Source organism: Sturnira hondurensis, unplaced genomic scaffold, assembly GCF_014824575.4.
Source record: "Sturnira hondurensis isolate 20B ecotype Veracruz unplaced genomic scaffold, ASM1482457v3 Scaffold0014384, whole genome shotgun sequence".
Taxonomy (NCBI): Eukaryota; Metazoa; Chordata; class Mammalia; order Chiroptera; family Phyllostomidae; genus Sturnira; species Sturnira hondurensis.
In genome coordinates this window covers 36,410,076-36,431,877 of record NW_028087015.1, presented here as the reverse complement: position 1 = coordinate 36,431,877, position 21,802 = coordinate 36,410,076, and the positions used below count along the sequence as shown (strand labels likewise).

At 43.5% G+C, this 21,802-nt stretch overlaps 1 protein-coding gene across 1 annotated transcript; it reads right to left on the bottom strand.

The window, feature by feature from the left end:
- Window positions 1–505: 505 nt before the first annotated feature.
- TARS1 (threonyl-tRNA synthetase 1) lies at window positions 506–20,851 on the bottom strand. The gene is made up of 19 exons (XM_037063136.1): window positions 20,545–20,851; window positions 15,972–16,052; window positions 12,690–12,880; window positions 11,147–11,270; window positions 9,454–9,575; window positions 8,825–8,942; window positions 8,505–8,569; window positions 8,341–8,419; window positions 7,401–7,547; window positions 6,292–6,390; window positions 5,181–5,347; window positions 4,748–4,910; window positions 4,521–4,658; window positions 4,097–4,174; window positions 3,834–3,934; window positions 3,573–3,677; window positions 1,978–2,050; window positions 1,326–1,440; window positions 506–846 (listed from the first exon to the last, which is right to left on the bottom strand). The coding sequence occupies exons 1-19, from the start codon at window positions 20,833–20,835 to the stop codon at window positions 698–700; spliced, it is 2,406 nt and encodes an 801-aa protein (XP_036919031.1). The 5' UTR covers window positions 20,836–20,851; the 3' UTR covers window positions 506–697.
- Window positions 20,852–21,802: the final 951 nt, after the last annotated feature.

Here is a 21,802-nt window from a genome sequence, read left to right as displayed (position 1 = left end):
CACTGCTAGAAAAATTTAAAAATTATCCCTTAAGAGAGAATAGGGAATTTGCATAACAAGAGACCGAATGGCCCACAACAGTGGTTTTAATTGCGGAAAGGTTCATATCCAAGTGGTGTCAAAGCGGCAAGTCTGAAGATGAAGACAGCACCACGCGGCCACCAGGCAGCCGGCACCCAGCCCGTCCCCGTGGAGACCAGCTTGCCCTGGGGACTTGCTCCCCTCCACCCACCTAACAAGTCTGCCGCACAAACTTAAAGGTCAACATTGAATCACGCAATTTGTTCCAGGTCCTGCATAGTATGTATGTGAAGGCCAGAGAAGTCTTTTGAAACTTACAGGAATTAAAATTTTTATTTTTATACCATATTTCAATCAGATTTGAAAAGTTTTCAAAACTACATGAAATTCACAAAAATGTTATCCCTTATCACAGTGAAGCATTCCTCATGGTTCACTTCCAGTGCTCAGATAATTAATAAAATCACTTTAATGTGTCGCTTTCAATGATCTCCTTCAGGTACACGTCATCTGAAACCTGTCCAGGCCAGAAAACGTTCACTCCTGCAGTTACCTCCACAGGCCCTGCCAGACTATTCCAAGTCCAGTGCACATAATGTTTTCCAGGGCACAAAGTGGACACTATGGAAAAACTGCTCTTCCTTTCCCACTGAGCCTGTTGCGGCCCAGCTCCTCGTTAAAACTCTTCCTCCGCCTGTTTGCTGCGGGACCGCTGCAGCTGCTGCAGCCGCGAGAGGGTTTCGGAAACAGTGCGCTCCCCGTGCACCTTATTATCTCTCGTGCGGATGTTAACTGTGCCGCTGGTCTTCTCCTTCTCACCGACAACTGCAACAAAAGACAGCAGCAGTCCTCAGACGCAAAGGTTCTCACTGGACATTCAAACAGAAATGATCCCAGGGCCCCAAACCACCCCGCCCTGCACGGCTTCTGATTACAATGTACAGGTGACCATGCAGAGTCGGGCGACTGATTTTTAAAAATCTACTCATTAAAAAAATAAAACCAACACTTTGTAATCTACAACTGCTATGCTTATTGAGTCACTTAGTCCAAGTAACTTAATAAAAACTTACCATTTGGAAAAATAAAAGGTGAAGGGGGAGAAAATTTTTAGACAGACCTTTAGAGATTATTTTTTTCACACTGAAGTTTTCCTTTCTTATACCAACTGAACAACTTTAAAAGTTTAAGAATTAGGATTGAAAGGAACTAAACTGACCACCGTGACTGTCTTAAGCCTAAGTCTCCAGATTTCAGAGTTGTCCTAAGGTTTGTGGCTTTTCTTGGGCTGTTTCCTTTCTTACCGAGGATGAAGTTGTACTGTGCTAACTGCGCATTTCTGATCTTCTTATTCAGTGTGCAGCCCGGGTCCAGATCGACGTCCACCATGAGGTGAGCATCATGGAACTGCTGCCGCACCTATTTAACCAGAGACAGAAAACTCTTCACATCTAACATCAGAAGTACATTTTGATCTGAAATGACTCTATGTAACCGTTATCTACATCTGTTAGTAAGGCAGTTCTTTGGCGGGTAGAGGAAAATATTGCTTTGATATGCCATTACAGGTAGGTTTCAAATAACCGAAAAAATTTGCATTAAAAATGAAGCAAAAATTACTCTTGGAGTCAAAGAGCGACTAGAGCAAGTTAAGCTGCACCATGCACCTGAACGTGCACAGCATACTGACATGATACGCCATCTGCTAATGGAAACCAGTGAAAGATACAAGCGCACACAACACACCATGCAAACTACGTCTTCTGATCATGGGACCATGTAGAAAAGCATTAAAGAGGTAATGCAATCACTTCACACTTCAAATAGTAACACTGAAAATAGTAACACTTCTTTCTATCACAAGCAGCTTGATTTCCCAAGGATACAGCTTATGGAATTTGGAAAGCCGAACGATAGGCGTTAAACTGAACCAACAGTCATATTCTCAAGGATTACCTTTTGGGCATATTCATCACACGTTGGTCCCACGGGGACCACCATCACCTGGCGAGGAGACAGCCAGAAGGGCCTTAGGAGGAAATGACAAGTGTTTAGTGTGGACTTTCCTGGACAAAGACGGTACGCTCACTGTTAGTCTGCTCTTCCGTATCTCTTTCTGAAACACGCAAGGCCCACTTTGAAAACATGGCTTTTTTTCAATATCCAATCAAGACTAAAATGAAGAAGGAGCAAGAAATCCTAAAACTAAAATCTGTAGCTATAGTTTTGTCTTGCCAAGCAGACGGCAAAGCCAATCGGCAGCGCGGACTACGCCTCTTCCTTCACTACGTCAGAGAACCCTGTGCACTGGCCGCCACAGGGCTCAGCGAGCTGCTGATGGACCTCTTGGTGGTTCGTGTTACTTTATTCACAAAGTTACTTCACCCCAGCATTGTTTTATTGCTTAGTCTTCATGGGGTGGGCACAAACTGCGCCGTCATTCAAGATCCATTCTGTGGAATTCAGCACATTGTAACAGAGGTAGCAGGAGAAGGTATCTGGTAAAAATGAGTGTTTTCACGACTTATATGGCCCATCTGCACTCCTCCCTCTGGGGTGTTTGAGGCGTCAAGCCCGCCCGAGGCCTGCAGTGCTCCTCTCCATCATGCCTCTACTCCGAGTTGTTCCGCTACGTCGGAAAAGGCTGAGTAGGCGCTGAGACCCACCCACTGTGGTCTTTCTCATCCGCCGCGGGTTGGGCAGAGTGACGAGCTGAGGACCCCCATTCCCCAGGTGACACGGGGAGAATGTTTCCCCCATTTGATTTGATTTTGTGAAATATAACTGAAAACAGATTACCCTATTTCACTGACAAGTATGACAAACTTCCCTTAATGTCTGAACTAACCAATTATAAAGAAAACGGAAATGACTGCGCTGTGTAAGAGAAAATGGATTTACAACGTTTCACAGAAGTTTCGTATCAGCAGAGTCAGTGTGGCGGGCTCTGCACAGTGGGCGTTCCACAGCTTGGTGTGGCTTCCTACTGCCTTTACAGGGCATGGGCGCAGACAAAACTGCTTAGAAAATTAAATGAAGGTCATGTGCTCACGTTTCCAGCAAAAACAGGATCTTATAAAAACACGACACAAAACTGTTGACTGGTTTGGAGGCTGTGCTCTCCATCAGAAAAGCACGCAGCTTCTAAAGGGGGGTCAAAACACTGGCTCCTCACGGTCAGCAATAGCGAACGAGCTAAGGCAAAGCCTACTCCTGTTTACACAGACGGAAACACCAAAGTTGCTCGGAAAGCAATCGGAACAACAAATATGCCCCTTCCTGAATAATAATTGCTAATTAGAAAGTGTTATGTAACATTCAACAAATCAAATTGTGACACAAAAAGAACTACTCCCGAGAGATATTCTTTCAACTAAAAAATTTGGGTTCTAATTGTGATTCCTTACTTTGTAAATACTTGTCATTATTTAGAAGTGACTAATTGTGATTATTCTCCCCTTCCATCACATAACTAAATCGGACAGCAGATATTTCTTATAGCTAATCCACACTGCCCGACAGAAAAAGAAGGAAACGATGAGGAAAATTACCACTTGCCCCCGTAGTTTTCAGTCAGGATAGCAATCATTCTCTCCACTGATCCCAGGATGGCTCGATGGACAATCACTGGCCTTTTTTTATCGTCACCATCATGGCTAGAAAGAAAAAAAATTTGTCATATATATGAAACAAACTGTGTGTGTATATATACACACACCCCCCTTTATTTTATATTATTTCTATGTATGTACACATGCACACACACGCACACACGTCCTGGAAGAGGGTTCAGAACAGACACAGAAACTCACCTCACAAAAGTAAGATTGAATCTGATGGGCAACTGGAAGTCCAGCTGGATTGTCGCACACTGGTGGTACCGACCGATGGCATCTTTAATCTGAATGTCGATCTAAGGCGCGCGCACAGATTGGGTTATGCTACACCGCTGTCAGGACTAAAGCCGCACTCTCCAGTTGTATGAGGGCCGACTCCTCCCCCCCTTTTTAAAACTTAAGTAATCTCCTCACCCAAAAATGAAAGCCACGTCACTCAAATCTATGCTGGTACTGACCTTGGGACCATAGAAAGCTCCGTCTCCAGGGTTTAACTCCCACTTTTCACCAAATTCATTCAGACTGTTTTCCAGTTGCTAAAGATAAAGCAAAACTGATTTAAATTTTTGTTCCTCTACAACTTCTGCTCCAATTTGAAACCAAAACTACCATGCTTTCCCGGGTCACTATTCCCTGCTTTGTTGTTTTGTCCACTTAAACCTGCTCACGTACAAATCCCTTTTCAAGGTCACAGCTTGATGACTGAAAACACATCCAAGTATTTCTAAATAGAAAATCATACAGAAAGAACTAGCTTACTCAAACCTAGGAACCATTTCCAATTTCCTTTTGCTTTTATCCATTTAAAGAGGCTTGGCTTTCTTACATTGTAGAGGGAGCCGACTTCGTTCAAATAGAATTCAAGCTAAAAACACCACTTACTTTCTCAGCTTGATTCCAGACTTCAACGTCTCCAAGGAATTTTTCTGGGCGAGTAGACAGGTTCAATTTGAAAGAAAATCCAAATATGCTATATACTGTACGCAGAAAATCCAAACAACCTTTTATTTCATCTTCGATCTTTAAATGAAAGAAAAAGGACACAGTGGTAATTTCCCCCCACTTCCTTGACATTCCTCTCAATGGACTTGACCCCACAAGGCTCCCACCTGCTCCATGGCACAGAAGATGTGCGCGTCATCCTGCTGGAACCTCCGCACCCGCGTGAGCCCCGTGAGCGCTCCCGACAGCTCGTTCCTGTGGAGCACCCCGAAATCGGCCAACCGCAGAGGCAGCTCTCGCCAGGATCTTGGACGATGATCAAACATAAGGCTGAAGGAAAGAGAAAAACAGGACCCGCTGATATCTAATATAATGAGACCACGTCTCTACTACTTTATGAAAGGCTGTCAAAAAGCCACTGATTCTAAGTTGTTCAGGTAATAAGCAATATTTCTCAAGTCCTGGGCTGCACACAACACAAGCCCTGCCATGAGTAAACAGCCAATAACTTATACCACCACCATCTAGCCCTGGCTGGTGTGGCTCAGTGGACTGAGCACAGGCCTGCAATCTTCAACAGAACTCAAAGCTGCCAACTACCAGTGTCCTGGGCAGTTCATGGGCTTCAGAGCGAACTGCTCCTTCTCCACCTCGAAGGAGAACATGTTCTCGCTGTAGTGCTGCCAGTGGCCCGAGGTCACCCACAGTCGGCTGTTGTAGATGTTTGGGGTGATCACCTCCTGGAATCCTCGTTTCCTATATTCACTCTGTTACAAAACAAACAGAACACACATGTAGAAATTAATGCTCCTCCTTCTGGTGGGAGCAAAAATGCAAAGAGCAATTTTATACTCTAAAGTTTAAGATACACATGTGTTACAATCTACTTGGAGGTGTACGCCAAAGAGGAAATTCTTGCACACGCACCTAAGCAGGTGTGTCAAAATGACCCCGCCGCAGCACAATGTGGGAAAATGAACAATCACAGCCGTGTCCACCAATGAAGGAATGGGCATACTGCGGTAGTCGTATAATGGGATAACAGGTAATCACCACAACTGGATCACAATTCTGGCTGATACACAATGAGACTCCGCGCATGTCACTCTGAACACGTCAACAATCTGGGGTACGCATGTATGGGGTAGATGAACGATAACATGGATAAAAAGGATCCACCCTAACTTCAGAAGAGGAGCTGCGTCTGGGGAGGGAGGGCAGTGGATCAGCAGTGGCCCACAGGGGGGCTGGTCCCCCTTCATGTACACAGCACTGTGCTTCAAACACAAACTAGTGCAAATTTATGTTAAACTGGGTCATGAGCACATAGGTGCTGACAGCATTATTCTCTGTAAACATACGCTTTAAACACTTCAAAATTTACGTAGAAAAAAAAAGCAAGGTAAAGACGTGCTTTTTCAAGGAAAACATTAATGAAAGGTCAAAGAGCACACAGACCTCCTGTGTAAGGGTTACAAGTCCTGGTTCAAGGTCATTGACTTCTCTGTGTACACATCCATGCATATGGACAAAATCATGTATTAGGAAGAAGTTTTTAAAACTTTTACGAGCTCTCAAGACTTCCATTTTTATTTATTCTTTTAAATGTTTCTTTTAAAATAGAAGGTTATCTTTTCTTTTAGCAGACGTTATTTAATAAAAATCAATTTATGTCCTAAGTCTACAAAAGCGAACAATGAATACGGCTTACCCTGATGAATTCCATAAGTGTGTTATAAATGTATGCTCCCTTTGGCAGGAAAAAGCAACTTCCAGGGCTGAGTTCATGGAAGAAGTACAGTTCTTGGTCCTGGATGAAAGACAAGCAAGGAATGCTTATGTGCGTGCACAACATCAACACACACTTCAGTGCTTCCAAGCTCGGAATATAGTCCTATCTCGTATTTTAATTCGTGCCATTCCCGATTCGAAGAAAGCATGTCAACATTTCGGATGTGGGATTTAATGGTACTGAATTCGGCTCTTTACAACTTACTTCTCTGCTTACTACATTCTGGAATCCAGTCAAATTTACCGAAGAGGGACATGGGGCACGGGTCTTAGTTCTCTTCCAGCCACAGGCATGGTTTTAACTTCTTAAAGCTCTAAGACCTGGGTGTTTTTAATTTTTCTTATTTTTTTTTTGAAGTGGGAGTAGCAGGAAGGAGCCTTGGAAGACGACGCTGGTAATGAAACAGGAAAAGGAGACCCGGCCAGCCTACTCTGGGCCGTGGCGAGGGAAGCCAGGGGAGCGTGGCGGGGACACTGCCTCCGGCCGGGCTGCACAGCCTGGCAGCCAAGGATGCCTGGGCCAGAGCAAATGCAATCTCAGAAAGAAATGTTTTCATCGAAAACCTAACTTCCGGTCTGGAAGATACTCAGGGGCAGTGGGGTGAAGGAAACAACAGCGTGGAATCAGTGGGGACTTGCTGTGTCGTCACCTTGGGCAGCAAGCACAGTCAACTTTCCGGAAATCAGTTTCCACATTTTAAAAAGAAGTCAGTGAGACTAGGCGCATTTCCAAAGTATCTCTCAGCTCTATGGAACAGTGCTATACTTCCTTTACAGAAAACTGAAGGTCATCGGCACTTGTCCTCAATCAAAGGAACAGTGAAAATGAGTTTTTGTGCAGTATTGAGCACACTCTGAAGACAATGTGGATAATCAGTAAGTAATTTATGGCTTAAATAAATGCAGTAGAATACTTAAGAGCTATAACATTTCTTCAAAAGGAAATTCTGAATACAGCCAAACAATACAGCTAGATTTCAAATGAAAGTAAACTTGGTCTAGAGACATCATTGTTCTTTCATAACATACCCTCCCAATTTTCCTATGATCTCGGTTTTTAGCTTCCTCTTGGAACTTCTCCCATTCTTTCAACATTTTAGGATCTGGGAATGAAATGCCATAAATTCTCTGGAGCGTCTCCATATCTGCCTTCCCTTCCCAGTAGGTGGAGGAATTCTGAAAACAAAGATCAACCATGAAACAACATTCGAATTTGGAAATGCCTCACTTATTTTAGGAGTCAGACGCTATTTCTCACAGTCACCTTGTGAGTCAAATCCGTAGTGGTCCTCATACAAGAAAATGGCACAAAAAGTCTCCACGGAGTAAACCCTCCCTGAGCTGCCACGGGGACGAGCTAGACAAGTTTACTGCGCAGCACGGGGTGGCTGCTGAGACCCCTCGGGAAGCCCGCCCTGCCTCAGCGCCCTCCTGGACCACAACTCCATGAACACGGCTCACAGCAAGGGCATCCTCACGAAACGAGCAAGCCGCAATGGAAAAGAAACCAACAAAACAATCTTGCAATGACTCCATTATTCTTCTAATTCAAAGCGCATTTTATTACTCACCCATAAAGAACTTACGGACTAGTATGAACTGGCAGGATTAGCTGGGTTAGCAAGAACAACTGGGTAGTATTACTTTAGACACACGGGGGACAAAAACACGCCCTCCCACAGTGAGTCTCAAAGCTTTCAGAGCCACGAGGGCCCGTAACTGTTGGACTTTGGGAACCCCCTGCACTGCCACTCTGACGTGCTCCGTAATGGCCGGTCAGCCACTGCTTGGGAGAATCTCTGCTAGAAATGGCTAATGACATGTGGCACCCACAGTCGGGAGACAGCATGAGAAAACAATCCACCCAAAAGAAAACTGGTAGAAAGAGGAACCAATAAAGGTTTAAACATATGTCTGTACCACACGAATACATTTATATGAACAGAGTCTTCAAAGTTACACTGCTTACCTTGTGTATTTTCAAGGCCTTGATTTTGCCGGTGTGTCTGACGTGAGGACCCCGGCAGAGGTCAATCAGGGGGCCACACCTGAGGACACAATGAAAAATAATCTGAATAGAGACTTAACATGGCACAGACACCAATCGTCTCTAATGACGCCTGACACACTCACCTGTAGACTGTGGTGGTTGGTGTGTTCACTTTTTCATTCAATATCCGGCATTTGAACTTGTTGTACTGAAAATAGAAAAAAATATTTTTTAAATCCCTCCTTTAATTTTTACCTCTAAATACTATAGCTAAAATACAGGTCAAAGTACACCTTATCAAAGCACTACAGGATTATAAGTATGTCACTATTTCATGTTTCAAACACAAATGTTATACTTTCTGAAGAACAGGTCTCAGCTCTGCACACGGAACCCCAGTGGGACACCTGCATGTAACGTGAGTGAGTGACACACGGACGCCACGGGTCTCAGTTCGACTTACCTTAAACATTTCCAACAGAGTTTCCTTCTTAACTTCCAGTCTTTCAAACGCTTGCTTTTCTTTAATGATTTTCTTACATAAAGTCTCTAAAGAGGAGAAATCATTACTGGACACACCCCTGAAAGAGAACAAAGTATAAAATTAATTTCTTTCGATCCCATTCTTCTCACACCACAGTGTGGAGGGACGTCTCTTTAGAACACGTCAAAGGATTTGACATAAAAAATCAGACCCTTGCACTGCATATTAGAAGTGTAAACTAGACATTTTCACAAACTATTTTAATAATCTACAGTTTCAGTGGTTTTAGCCTTGGTCACCACAGACACCGATCCCGCTGGTGAATGCCCTCCCTCCAGCTCTGTCACCAGGTGTGACGGGAAGAGGACTGACTTCCCTGTATTTCCCAGTACACTTCAGGGCTCTGCCTCCATCGACCCAGAACAAAGCTCTCACAAGTCTCCAGGCCTTTGAAAGCTACTACACACTTCAAGTTTGAGCAGTGAGGATGCTTGGTGACTATGAAGCAATAAGCACTACAGCATTCTCCTCATTAAGAACTCTTTAAAAACAGCACAGGGAATTCGGTAATTCGATGTTAGTTTTCTTTATCCAGTTACATAACTTACCCTTCTCCAAGGTACATGTCATAATAGAATCCACTTTCTATTGGTGGACCATAACATAAACACCCGCCATAGACTCGTTCCATGGCTTCACCCATTATGTGAGCACTCGAGTGCCAATACACCTGAAAATGCAAAGAAAGATGAGGAGGTTTGAGACTGGGCAAATGCGCTCTAAGTTCATGTGGTCATCTAAAAGAGACATGTAAAACTTATTATAAATAAAGCCAAGACATAAAAATCTAAATTTACAAATCTACAAACTGTGGAGTGATTCTATACAGATATGATATAACAAAAGGATGCTAATTACTAAATTGTATTTCTACCTTAGAAATGATCTAGTCTGTTTCAAACTAATTAAATGCAAACCAGCATCGTTAATTAAACAGGATGGATGCTGTTCTCTGAACACAACCATCACTCGAAGTGTGACTGTCCGCTTGACTCCACCTCCTTTATTCCTATTGGCCCCCAGCAACTAAGGCTGTATAGCTTAACCCCACAACACACCTAGAAAATACAAGGACAAACATATGGACGCTAAAATCAAATGTTAGTACTTGGTTTTAAGGTGGCCATTCACAGGAGTTGGAATACGTCCCAATAAGGTTTTTAAGATTTAATAGTAAGGTACCCAAACGATTTTAAAAATTCTCTTTTACCTGGCTGGTGTAGGTCAGTGGATTGAGCGCGGGCCTGCGAACCACACGATCGCGGTTCGATTCCCAGTCAGGGCACATGCCTGGGTTGCAGGCCAGTTCCCTGCAGGCCAACTCCCAGCAGGGGAAGGCAACCATACATTGATATTTCTCTCCTTCTCTCCTTCCCTTCCCCCCTAAAGATAAATAAATAAAATATTTTAAAAAATTCTCTTTAAAAAAATTTTTTTAAAAAGATTTTATTTATCTTTAGAGGAGAAGGGAAGGGAAGGAGAGAGGGAGAGAAATATCAATGTATGGTTGCCTCTCATGCATCCCTTGCTGGGAACTGGCTTGCAACCCAGGCACGTGCCCTGACTGGGAATCAAACCGTGATCCTTTGGTTCCCAGGCCTGAGCTATACCAGCCAGGGCTTAAAAATCCTCTTTAAAAACTTAAGGAATCCAGAGCACATTGACTTATTCATGATTCACATACACAAGTAAACCACTATCAATGAAGCAACATAAAACAACATATTTTATTTCCCTCTGCACAATAGGCCATCACGAAGAAATAAGGAGAAAACCTTGCCACCATGTGGAGGGTGGTTTTTACTGTGCTTTCAGCAGATTTGCACTTTAAGATGAGAAAAAATATGGAAAACAACTTTCCAATATAGGAAGTACTTTAATTTTCAAATTCATTAGTGTGTGTGTGTATACATATATATATGTCTTGCTTAAGTATTGACAGTGTAGAAAAACAAGTTTCATTTGCTTAATCAATTTCTAATAAAATTTTAATAGAATTTCCAGATTTCCCAATTTTAGTATCTAGTAGTAAAAATAAATTTTTTCAACTTCACCTCTTGATTTTATCAGGCAAGCACTTTTATTATGTTCCCTGAATGAAAGACAAAAATGGAGATTTCAAATATGACAAGGAGACAAAAATAAACTCTGGTCACCTACCGGCAGAGGTGATGACCTATGACAAGAGTGCAAACCAGGACCATCACCCTGAAATCCAACGACCACCGATTAAACACTTACTGCCTGCGCTTCCTCGTCCTCAAACTTGAGAAGCTCCAAAGTACAGTCTTCCTCCAGAGGACGGTCAAGGTCCCAGACAACCTTGTTCACTTTAGCAATAACAGTGCTGTCGGCCAGGCCTTGACTTACAAACAACAGGAACATAAAGACTGTATATTACATATCGACACTACGTGTTGTAAGTAATATAGATCTTTCTGAAATAAAATGGAAAAGGCAACAAGCCCCCCAAATGTACTAATGTACCCAAGAATATAAATAGAAGATCCCGAAAACTCAAAACACTATGACATTTACGCTTATTTAAAGATACAACAACTCTGATGAACTAACAATTTTCACTGGCCTGATTTAATTTTTATTTTCTCCAGATAAGTTCTCCACGAAGCCAAACTACTTAAACTCCAACAGAAAAGGCGGACTGGGGATACTAAGTAACTTCTCTGCTCTTCCTCCTATTTGAAATAGGTAATAATTTTTTTTTGAGGGGCAATGCTAACCTCGGAATAGATTCTGCCAATGCCTAAGATGCTTTTATTTATAATAAATGAAGAATTATTCAATAAAAAAAATTTAATAGTGTGGATAAAAATGTCGTCTAGAACAGTCTACAGTACACCACACAAACTGTCATCATGGGGTGAGATGTCAGCCACACCGAGTGGGTGGAAAAGCCACAGGGGTTCTGAGGATGGGAAGCGGCCCAGGTCAGAGTGGTCCAGACAGGCTTTGGGGATCAAGTAATGAGTTGAAAGGTCAAAAGGTCTGGCCAGGAGGAAAAAGAGCTGAGAGGGCGCTCCGGGTGAGGGCGTAGGCATGACCGTAAGCAGGGCCTCGAGTTAAGAGAGGGTCAGGGAGTTTCATGCCTAGAGCAGAACGAGTAAGTTAGTCAGACCGCAGATCTGAATGTGTTGCCAGAGAAACGGCCGTCTACAACGGTCGTGACAACCAGAGCAGGGACACTACCCCACGAAGGGGCAGTGTACGGCCTTTACGCCGCCGGTCTTTCAATACAGCACCAGAAGGCTTAAGCTGGCTGCAGGTGCCGTGCTGGGTGGTTCTCTCCTTGCTCTGCTTAAGTTTATACAAGTCTGAAATTTGAGACTGGATATGGCCCTCTTCTGGACTTATAAAACGAACACATTTTTTTAATATATTACTTTATTTTTAATATATTATTTTTAATATATTACTTTATTAATGCTCTCCTGTGAGATGATCAACCTTAATTTAACTTCAAAACTGAGATATTTAAGTAAAAATAGGTGAAACACTATCTACTTGGTTTTTGTGACATTATGATCAAGGTAGAAGAACTAATAATATAAAACCCTTCATAAGATAAAACTAAAACTGAGTCTCTTAGAAACTAACTTTGAATCTTGACTATAAAGTGTCACATCATTTTGATTTTGAAAAATCCCAAATAACTTCAACTAAAACCACTGAACAGTAACATAAAAATGTTTTAAAGATAACACTTGGCAGATAAGCTTTTAAAGGTTTAGTTACAAACAGAAGATCAAGACAGGTCAGCGTGTACCTAATCCCACAAGCGATCTGATAGGGCGTCGTCTTCCAGGATTCCGCGTCCACCTGCCTGCCGTCGGGCAGAGTGACTGTAATCGCCTTGCTGTCTTTCTCCGCTTTTTCTGCCAGGACGGCATCGTGTTCTGCCTTCAGTTTATTATACATCTCGAGGCGCGTGTTGATATATTCAGGCCAAGGATTCAACTGCAAGACGACAGATGAAGAAATAAATGATGAGTAAATAACTTGCTCTCCTTTTTAGAAAAGGGAAATAATAAAAATAGACAATAGAACAAAACACGATTAGTAATTCAATGCGGTAAGTGGCTTGCCAAAATCAACAAGTATTACCTTAATGGTATCCTAGTAAACGTAAAAAAAGAAATTAAATGCTCTTATTATTTTAAGATTTTTAAAAATAGAAGAGTATAAATAACAATACACCCAGCTGCCAGCATTCTAAATGAACAAGTATTGATACTACCATTTTGCTATTTTTTGCATAATGTAATTTTTTTCTTTAAAGATACTCTCTTAAGGACTTTTCTAGTCAAACACTCTTACAGGAAGAACTATAAACAATCCTGGAAATACAAACTGGCTCACCTTTCCATTTTGTTTCAATCTTATGCAAGGGATGACCTGTGAGGCTGGCCAGAGTATGCGTCCACTCATGATTTTTAGCTAAACAAGTGTAAATTTATTTGACTTAAGGAATCCCATTCAGGGGAAATATTTGCTAAATTCAAAAAAACCATGATCTTTGAGTATTTCTTTCTTGAGAGTATTTAAATAGCAAATATAAGAATACGGCATAACATTACTGTCTCTAATACATTAAACTAACCAAAATGTTTTCTATAAAACACCCACTCAGGTTCCCAAAAGTTTGACAAAGAAAAAAAAGACAATAATCAGGGATTTGACTTTCTCTACAGATAGACTTGGTCTTGAAAACATTTCAAAAAGCAGGTGGTGAATCTACGGTCACAAACGAACATCTACGTAATTTACAATCTTCAAATGAAAACAGCATGGATATTAACAGCTACAGACAAAAGCAAAGAGGAGATGGCTTAATTTTACCGTGAGTTTTCATCTTTACATAGATTTAAATCAATCAGCTACATCAGCATATCCAAATACACGCTTTAAAACGTACTCAGTTTAAATGCTGCCCCAAATCCCTTGTATAATACACATTGACCTAACACGCTTCATCTGAAAGGAGTACAAGCTAGCACCTAATCCTTGGTGGACACAGTTACCCCTGTGTCAACCTCAGAGGTTAGTATTTACCTAAATATCATAGTAAGAAAGAAAAAGATAGCCAGCCACATCATTAAAAATGTATTTTTACAGTTTGAACATAACTTATTAGAACAGTAAGTTTCTCGTGTGAAAGAGTACATTTTTTTCCTTACACAATATTCCCTTCTCATTCCAATCACTGTCAGCCTTTACCTTCTGAAATGCAAGCACCCTCATCTCTTCCTAGTTCCCCCCACAGCTGTCCTTTTCTTTCTCCACTCACATAGGTGCTCTTCATGAGTACTCTGTTAATTTGCAGAGTGCAGAACCCGTGACAGTAAAACCCCAGTGAATTAGCCAAAAGCTCACAGCCTGTCACTCTACAGCCATGTACCCCAAACCCCTCAGGCTGAATGAGCCACATTACCTGGCCCTACCTGCTTGGAAGCATCAGTACAGTCCTAACACCTACACGACCCTCCGCATCTTACTGCGGTTTATCTCCATATACACCTGGTACTCCCTAGGCAGAAGTACTTGGTGTCAAACATAATTTACTCAACATTCATGGAGCAGATTCTCTCTGTGGCAGGTCCTGGAAATGCAGAGAAGAATGAGACCCGCACGTTGCCCTGCTAAGGGTAATGGACATAAACGATGGAGTGTGGAGGGGGAGGAGGAAGGGACATCTCACTGCACACTTTTTCCCAGACAGATCATGTCAAACATCTGTAATCACACTGCACTTAACAATTTCTTTTCAGAAAAGTCCTCTAATTACACCCTTTGTTTCCTATTTTCAGGCTAATTCTCAAGCTGTGACAGAAGAGCATATACTACTGAATTGAAAGTATAAAAAAGAAATTAGGGAACATAGGTATTTTTTCTATTCATTTGCAAATTTTAAAGTTCACAATCAATCACTTCTCCCACAATTACAGAGGGGTGTTACGGACAAAACATAAGGAAAAGGTTAGGCAGGCGGGGCTCTACACACTACTTAGATTCTTGGTTACCTTCGAACACACCCTTAGGTAAATGAAAGCACTGTCGATTTAGCAATGCAGGGTTTACGAAAATGGCTCTTTAAAGCTCGCTTGTTGTGCTACAGCACACTTCTTAAAGCCCATCCCTTTGTTCCTCTGCATTCTGGCAGTTTTTTTCTAAAGAGTCTCCAATAAAATGGTTGCTATGACTAAAGCAAAAGCGAAGCACAGTTCACAGCAGTTCAACTTCAAAAATAGAGTGGGGAGACAAGCCTAACCGCCTCGTAAAGCAGAACGCCCAGGACTCAGCCTGATTCCGGGCTGATTTCTTTTTTTTTTAATTTAATTTTAATTTTTTAAAATTTATTTATCTTTAGAGGGGAAGGGAAGGAGAGAGGGAGAGAAATATCAGTGTATGGTTGCCTCTGGTGTGTCCCCTGTCGGGAACTGGCCTGCAACCCAGGCATGTGCCCTGACTGGGAATCGAACCACGATCATGTGGTTCGCAGGCCTGCGCTCAATCCACTCAGCCAGGACTCTGGGCTGACTTCTGAAGAGCCAGTGCCTTGTCTGAGCACAGGGACACTGAGAGCATTTTCTCTACACTCGGGAGGCCTCAAGGCAACCTGTCCTGGTTTCAAGCCAAACTCCAGGAGCAGGTCCAGGTGGAAAGTGTGGATTGGGTCCAGAATTGGGCTTTCTTTGTTTCTGGTGTATGCAGCACAAGCTCAAACAGCAAGTGTCTCCCCTTTAACAGCTCAGTGAATGAAATGATTGGACAGCTGGCATCCAATCAGGCCGAGTCATTACTGATTCCTGTCTGATTTCCTCATCTGATCTGCAAATTATCTCACAATTATGTCTCAGTTTGTTTTCCTTTTTCAATAACAAATAACCTCAAGTCTTTCCACCCCTCCCAGGCTCTCTGATGCTTCTCCCAGATTTTTCTGTTGAGGCCGTCTGACAATTCCCTGTAAACCAGGGGGGTCTCACACAGGACAAGTCTGAGACAGCGCTCTGCCACCTGTCAAATTCGATGCCAGCCCCGAAACGTTTACCTCTGCTCGACCGCCATCTCCAGACCCTTCCTTGCTCTTCCTCTTGCCTTCTTCCTTTCGCTTCTCTTCACCGGCACCTACCTAGATAAGCAAAAATAAAGATTTTATATCTGATCTAATGTGACACCCTTCATGCTGCCCCCAGAAAAATTGAGATGTTATTTTAGCATCTATTTTTGAAAAGTGAAATCTGATTTTGAAGGACTAGAGACTGTGGCCACTGTCAAAGACAAGCTCACAACTTACAGTGAAGACAAGTCCTAAGTGTATAGGAGCTAACTTGACAATGTTAAGTCCTCACATTTCACTTCTTTTCCCTGTTCCCATGACTCTTGCTTCAGATTTACAAGGACATACACTGAACATGCAGCCACAAACAAGCCTGTGGTATATTCAGTAAAAGTATTTTCAGGAAATAAAACCAGTGCAATATGTGTCCATTCATTCCACAAGTACTACTAAGAGCCTCTGTGTTCACGGTTTTTTGTTAATCCCGGGGGGAAGAAGCCAACACAAGGCTCAATCTCCATCGTGTGCAGATTAAACCTCTCCAGGGAAACTACAACGCACGTGTGTGAAAACCTCCGGGAGGGGAGAGAACCCACTGCAGCACTAAGATCCCATGTTGAGTAAGCGCGGGTGACAGTGTTAGTTAGGGCTTTCGAGATTTCAACAGGCTGGACTGCAAGAATGGAGGGCCTGTCTCCTGGGTATGCACTTAAACTCATTGTCAGAAATGGTTAAAAAGAGAATGAGAGGACAAACAGACTAAACAAGGCTGACTAAAGCAAGACTGTTTTAGGAATGAAAGTTAAGGCAAACTAGGGCTCAGACAGAAGCAAGCACGAAAAGTTACACTAAGGAACACGCACTTCAATGAGAAGCACGCAGACTCACGGAAAGTTTTAAAGCAGGACGTTCTGTGCCAGAAGGGGACCACAGCAGAGCAGGTGTGTGCCAGTGGTTCTCGACCAGAAGCTATGCATCCCTCCCCACTTCACCTATCGGTGGATATTTGGCAACGTCTGGAGACATTTTTGGTTGTCACAACTGGGGGGTGCCGTTGCCATCTGATGGGTAGAGGCCCCGGGTGCTGCTAAGAACAGCCTCCGCAACAAACCATTCTCCAGTCCACACAAGGTCAATAGCGCTGAGGCTGAGAAACCCTGCACTACATTTCGGGATACCGTGAACAGGATTTTCTCGGAAAGGTGTTCTGCGTGGGGACTGCTGGGCAGAAACATTCTGAGCAGACTGCACAGTACCAAGTCTCACAATTTACAAAGTTCTTCCACAATCATTATCTGATTTTCATAGCAACCCTAGGTGGTGATTATTATTATTATTATTATTATTATTTTACAGATAAGATTGAGTTGGAAAAAGTCAAATGACTTTTCTAGGCTCTCACAACCTGCAAGTGGCAGGAAAGGTACCTGCCCAGGTGCTGACAGAGGCCGACTCTACAGAGCTGTGCTCATCAGAAGTTGTTCTGAGGGTGGAACTAGGGGTATGAAGAGGAGACTTTCTTATGGTTTTGTATGCTTATGTTTTGGAGCTAAGGTTTTCTGAGATATTTTCCTATACAATTCACCAACATAAAGTACAAAATCCAATGGTTTTTAGTGTGTGCACAGTTGTGCATCTATCACAGTTGACTGAGAACATTCTCATGACCCCGAAAGAAGACCCTGTACCCATCAGCAGTCACTCCCCATCGCTCCCGCACCCCCTCCCCCCAGCACCTGGCGACCACTAATCTGCTTTGTCACTACAGATTTCCACATTCTAAACATTTAAAAACATGTCTCTGGTAACTGGCCTGTTTCACTTAGCATGCTTTCAGGAGCATCCATGTCACCTGTTTCAGTATTTCCTTCCTTCTTATTGGCAAATAATATTCCATTGTTTATTTATCCATTTAACAGCTGGACATTTTGATTGCTTTTTTGAATCATATAAAACATATTATTTATATAATTAAAAAATAAATGATTCTCCAGGCTGAGCCAAAACTTCCCCTACTCTGGGATTCTGCATTTAGCAAACTCGAGGTTCATTTACAGTCAACAGACGAATAATGAACATAATTTAAGTTCATTCTAATCAAGCACTAACCTACAGGGTGACAAGATTCCCCGTGTGCTTTTGCTACACTAAAGAAATGATGTAACTTGTCAAGTGAATTGGGTAAGAGAAGGGGAAAAAATTAATTGAACGTCTGTCTGTGCAGGCTTAAAATGGGAAAAGAATCAATTCTCTTTTTCTGATAAAATGCCTTTGATTTTGGTCAGAGAGATAGCTGTCAAATGAGTAAGAGCAGTAGCGAAGAGGGAGAGGATGAACGTTTTTTTGTGTTCTAAATATCTCTCCATTTTACAAATGAGAATCCTGGCTCGAAGAGGGGGATTCACCCCTTAGTCCACAGGCGCTAAGAAGTACAGCAGGGACATCAAAACAGGTCTCTCGGGACCCTGGGGCCCATTCTGTCTTCACTACAATGGGGAACAGTAGGCAACTGTCCTCCATTTCCCATGAGAACAGAACAAAAACATGTGAGTTTACGTGTTACATCTTTATGTAAAAACAATCTAAAATGTCAACGCAGGAGCTGGGACACAACTGAATTGTGAAGGGAAGCTACAGAACCACCTTCCACAGGAATATCTAGGACTTGGAAAAAAGCACCCCAAAGTGCACTTTAAGTAAATCCAAACCCAGGACTGGCTTCTGGGATAGGTATTTCCTGGGAATCCCATGATTCCATGGAGTATCTGCCCTTGACTTGTTTGCAAGCAGATGACAGGAGGCAGGGCAGCACTGGGGTTATGAGTATTGAGTATAGAATACTGGGTCTGAGCAAGTTACTTACTGTTGCTAGGCCTGTTTCCTCATCTGTATAATGGGGATAATAACAAAACCCAGTGCATAGGCATTTTGAGGACTGAATGAGGTAATACATGTAATATAGTACATGATCCCATAGTTAGCACTCGATAAATATTACATATTGTGCAATTATTGTCGAAGAAATAGCATATTTAATAGTCATACATCACCTCCAATTAAGACTGGCATAGCAGAGTATTTATGCACATGGAAAGCTGACTATATTAAGCAAAAAAAGTAAACAAGTTACAAAACAGTAAAAATACCATTTTAAGTGAAATATATGAATGGAAAAAAGTCTATGAAAAGGCACCACTTGTCACTTCACATTTAATTTGGTTTAGAACTTACATTTAATATAGTTTAGAAAGTGGGGATATGCATTTTCTCCATTCAGTCCCTGGGTAACCTAGGGACTGAAAATTGATGAGAAAATTGTGGCTTTTAAGTGACCTGTCCTATCAGAGAGCTGGGTTGAGTCTCCTTTAACTGAATCTCTCACTTGGACTATTACAGCAGCCTCCTGCTTGTGTTTTCACCTTTTCCCATTGCACCTTCCACGCCAATTCCGGAGTGATCTCTAAAACTATAACTCATATCTATCACTTTCTTGCTTAAAAACTTTCATTTGCAGAAAACAATCCCAACTATTCTTGGTTGCCTGAGATCCTTCTGATGGCTACACGCCCCCCCCCCCCCCCCCTTCTTGCAAATCTCCTGCAAGCCACCCCACAGGCAATTCATTCGCTCGTTCCCTTTTCACTTCCGTCCCTGCCTTCACCTGGAAAGCCCTGCCCTGTCAGGTTTACTGGGGGAACTTACACTCACTCTTCCAGCTCCATTCAACAGGGCCCTCCCAAGCAGAACTGGGCACTCCCGCTTCTGCAAACACCACAGCAAAATGACTGTTAAGCTGTACTTCACACACCGGGCTGTGAAAGGCCAGGCTGGGTCCTAGTCACCTTCCTAAGTGCTTGGCCCCCAGCACGCTGAATATACACTAGAAATTTATTTGTTAATCATTAAAAAAAAAAAAGAAAGAGAAAGAAACTCGCCTGGTGGCATGAAAGTGACCTGGGAGACGTTCCTAAGCAACGGATGACACAAAGGGAAAGTTCAAAGATGAAATGGTGAAATGATCAGCGTTGTGTGAAATAAAATAATGCCTGCTTCCGGCACCAGGCAGGGAAGTGTCTAACTCGTCTAGAGTTTGTCAGGTCGTCTGGCCTCCACCCTTTATCATAAACCACCCAAACTTGGGCAAGTTGCGTCAATCTCGGGAGCTCGGTTTTCTCTTCTTTAAACTACAGCTTTCACCCTTAACAGGGGTCTAGGATTAAGTAAGGCTCTCCAATGCTCTCGCCTAAGGTGAGGTGAAGACACCAGTCTGGGAGTCCCGAAATTTTCTCCCCATTTCTAACTAGGTATGTCGTTCTGAGCGACTCATTCAAGGTCTGTTTCTTCATCTGCAAGAACAGGATGGACCAGGAGCTGACCTGCAACGCCTCGCCTGCTTCAGGAATGGACGATCCCTTCCGAAAGGGTCTCCGACTCCAGTGGGAGCTTTACCGTACCCCCCGGCCCCCGAGATCCTCCGCTCCTCAGGGCCCCAGCCGCTTCAGCCCCCGCCCGGTAGGGCCGCTGGGCACCGAGAGCCCCAGCCCGGCCTCCCGGCCCCGCTCACCGGCTTCTCCTCGCCTCCCATCTTCCCTGAAGGACTGCTGGCCTTCTCGGACATCGGAGAACCACGAAGAGAAGACAACTCAAACGCGATGGCCTGGAGGAGAGGAGAGCGCAAGCAGGTCAGAGGGGCTAAGGCTCCCAGCAACACTGCGCATGAACCGCGTGGCTGGGAAGGGACCAGCTGATGCAATCGGAAAGCGCCCAAACCCAGCCTCTTAACCGGCGGGGTCGGACAGCCAATCGACACAGGGGAAAGGCGGGCTCTCTCGTCCCTAAGCCAATGGGAAAGCATGTTGGGTGACAGCCATCTCGTAACTAGGAGAGCGGCGAGTGAGGAGAGGGCGTGGCCGACGCTAAACCTCATTTCGCGGCCAGGACTCGACCCTTTCCTGAGGGGAGAAGCCCGCAATACGCTTGCGCCTTCTTCCAGTTGTGGCGACCTTTTATTGCAGCGTCTTTTCGGCCACCGTAGCTAAAGAGAGGGTGTTTGAGCTTCTCGGAGGTCCCCAGAGCCTTGAATCCCAGGGCTGGACTGGGATGATGCTGAATTTCTTGCGGCTTCGTGCAGCCGGACCTGGCGTGACTACCGAGTTCTAGGGACTTCCCGGGGTCCCTGATCCAGCCCTTCTCTCGACAATCCAGGCTGCCCTAGACCGACCCTTGGTGATGCAGGGAAGAGCGCCTTTCCTCGGACGTCTATACTGCGTCGGGGAGTATTTCCACGGGACCCATGAAAAGGCAACGAAACGTTTACTTAGGAAATAGCCGCGGCGACCCCACGGATTCTCCCACAGACATCTCCCTTTTAAAACACTTGCTAATTCGAAATCAGGCGCAATGACCTTGTTTACAGTGTGTGTACTCTATCATCATCAAGCTTCATGGACGTTACTTTCTAACCATTCAGTCCCCGCAACAACTCAACACCTTCAGGGTCATCCTTTCAAGGATAACAGTAGCCTCCCCCGCTTTATGCATTCACTTTTCACTCGGCGCTTAGGATAGTTTTGTCAATACAAATATGATCACGGAACCTCCTGCTTAAAACTCTTCATTGGCTTTCAGTTGTCTTATAATAAAAATAGTAATGGTTTTGAAGGCCCCTGGCGGCCCAAATTTCTCGCTCCCCCTCTACACACTGACCTCTAGCCACAATGACCTTATTTTTTCTCAACTCTTCCTCCATGAAGTTTTGGGTACGTGCTGAGTTTGTCCTCCCCATCCTCATCTCGGCCTGCCCCACCCCCCTCCCACTTTTT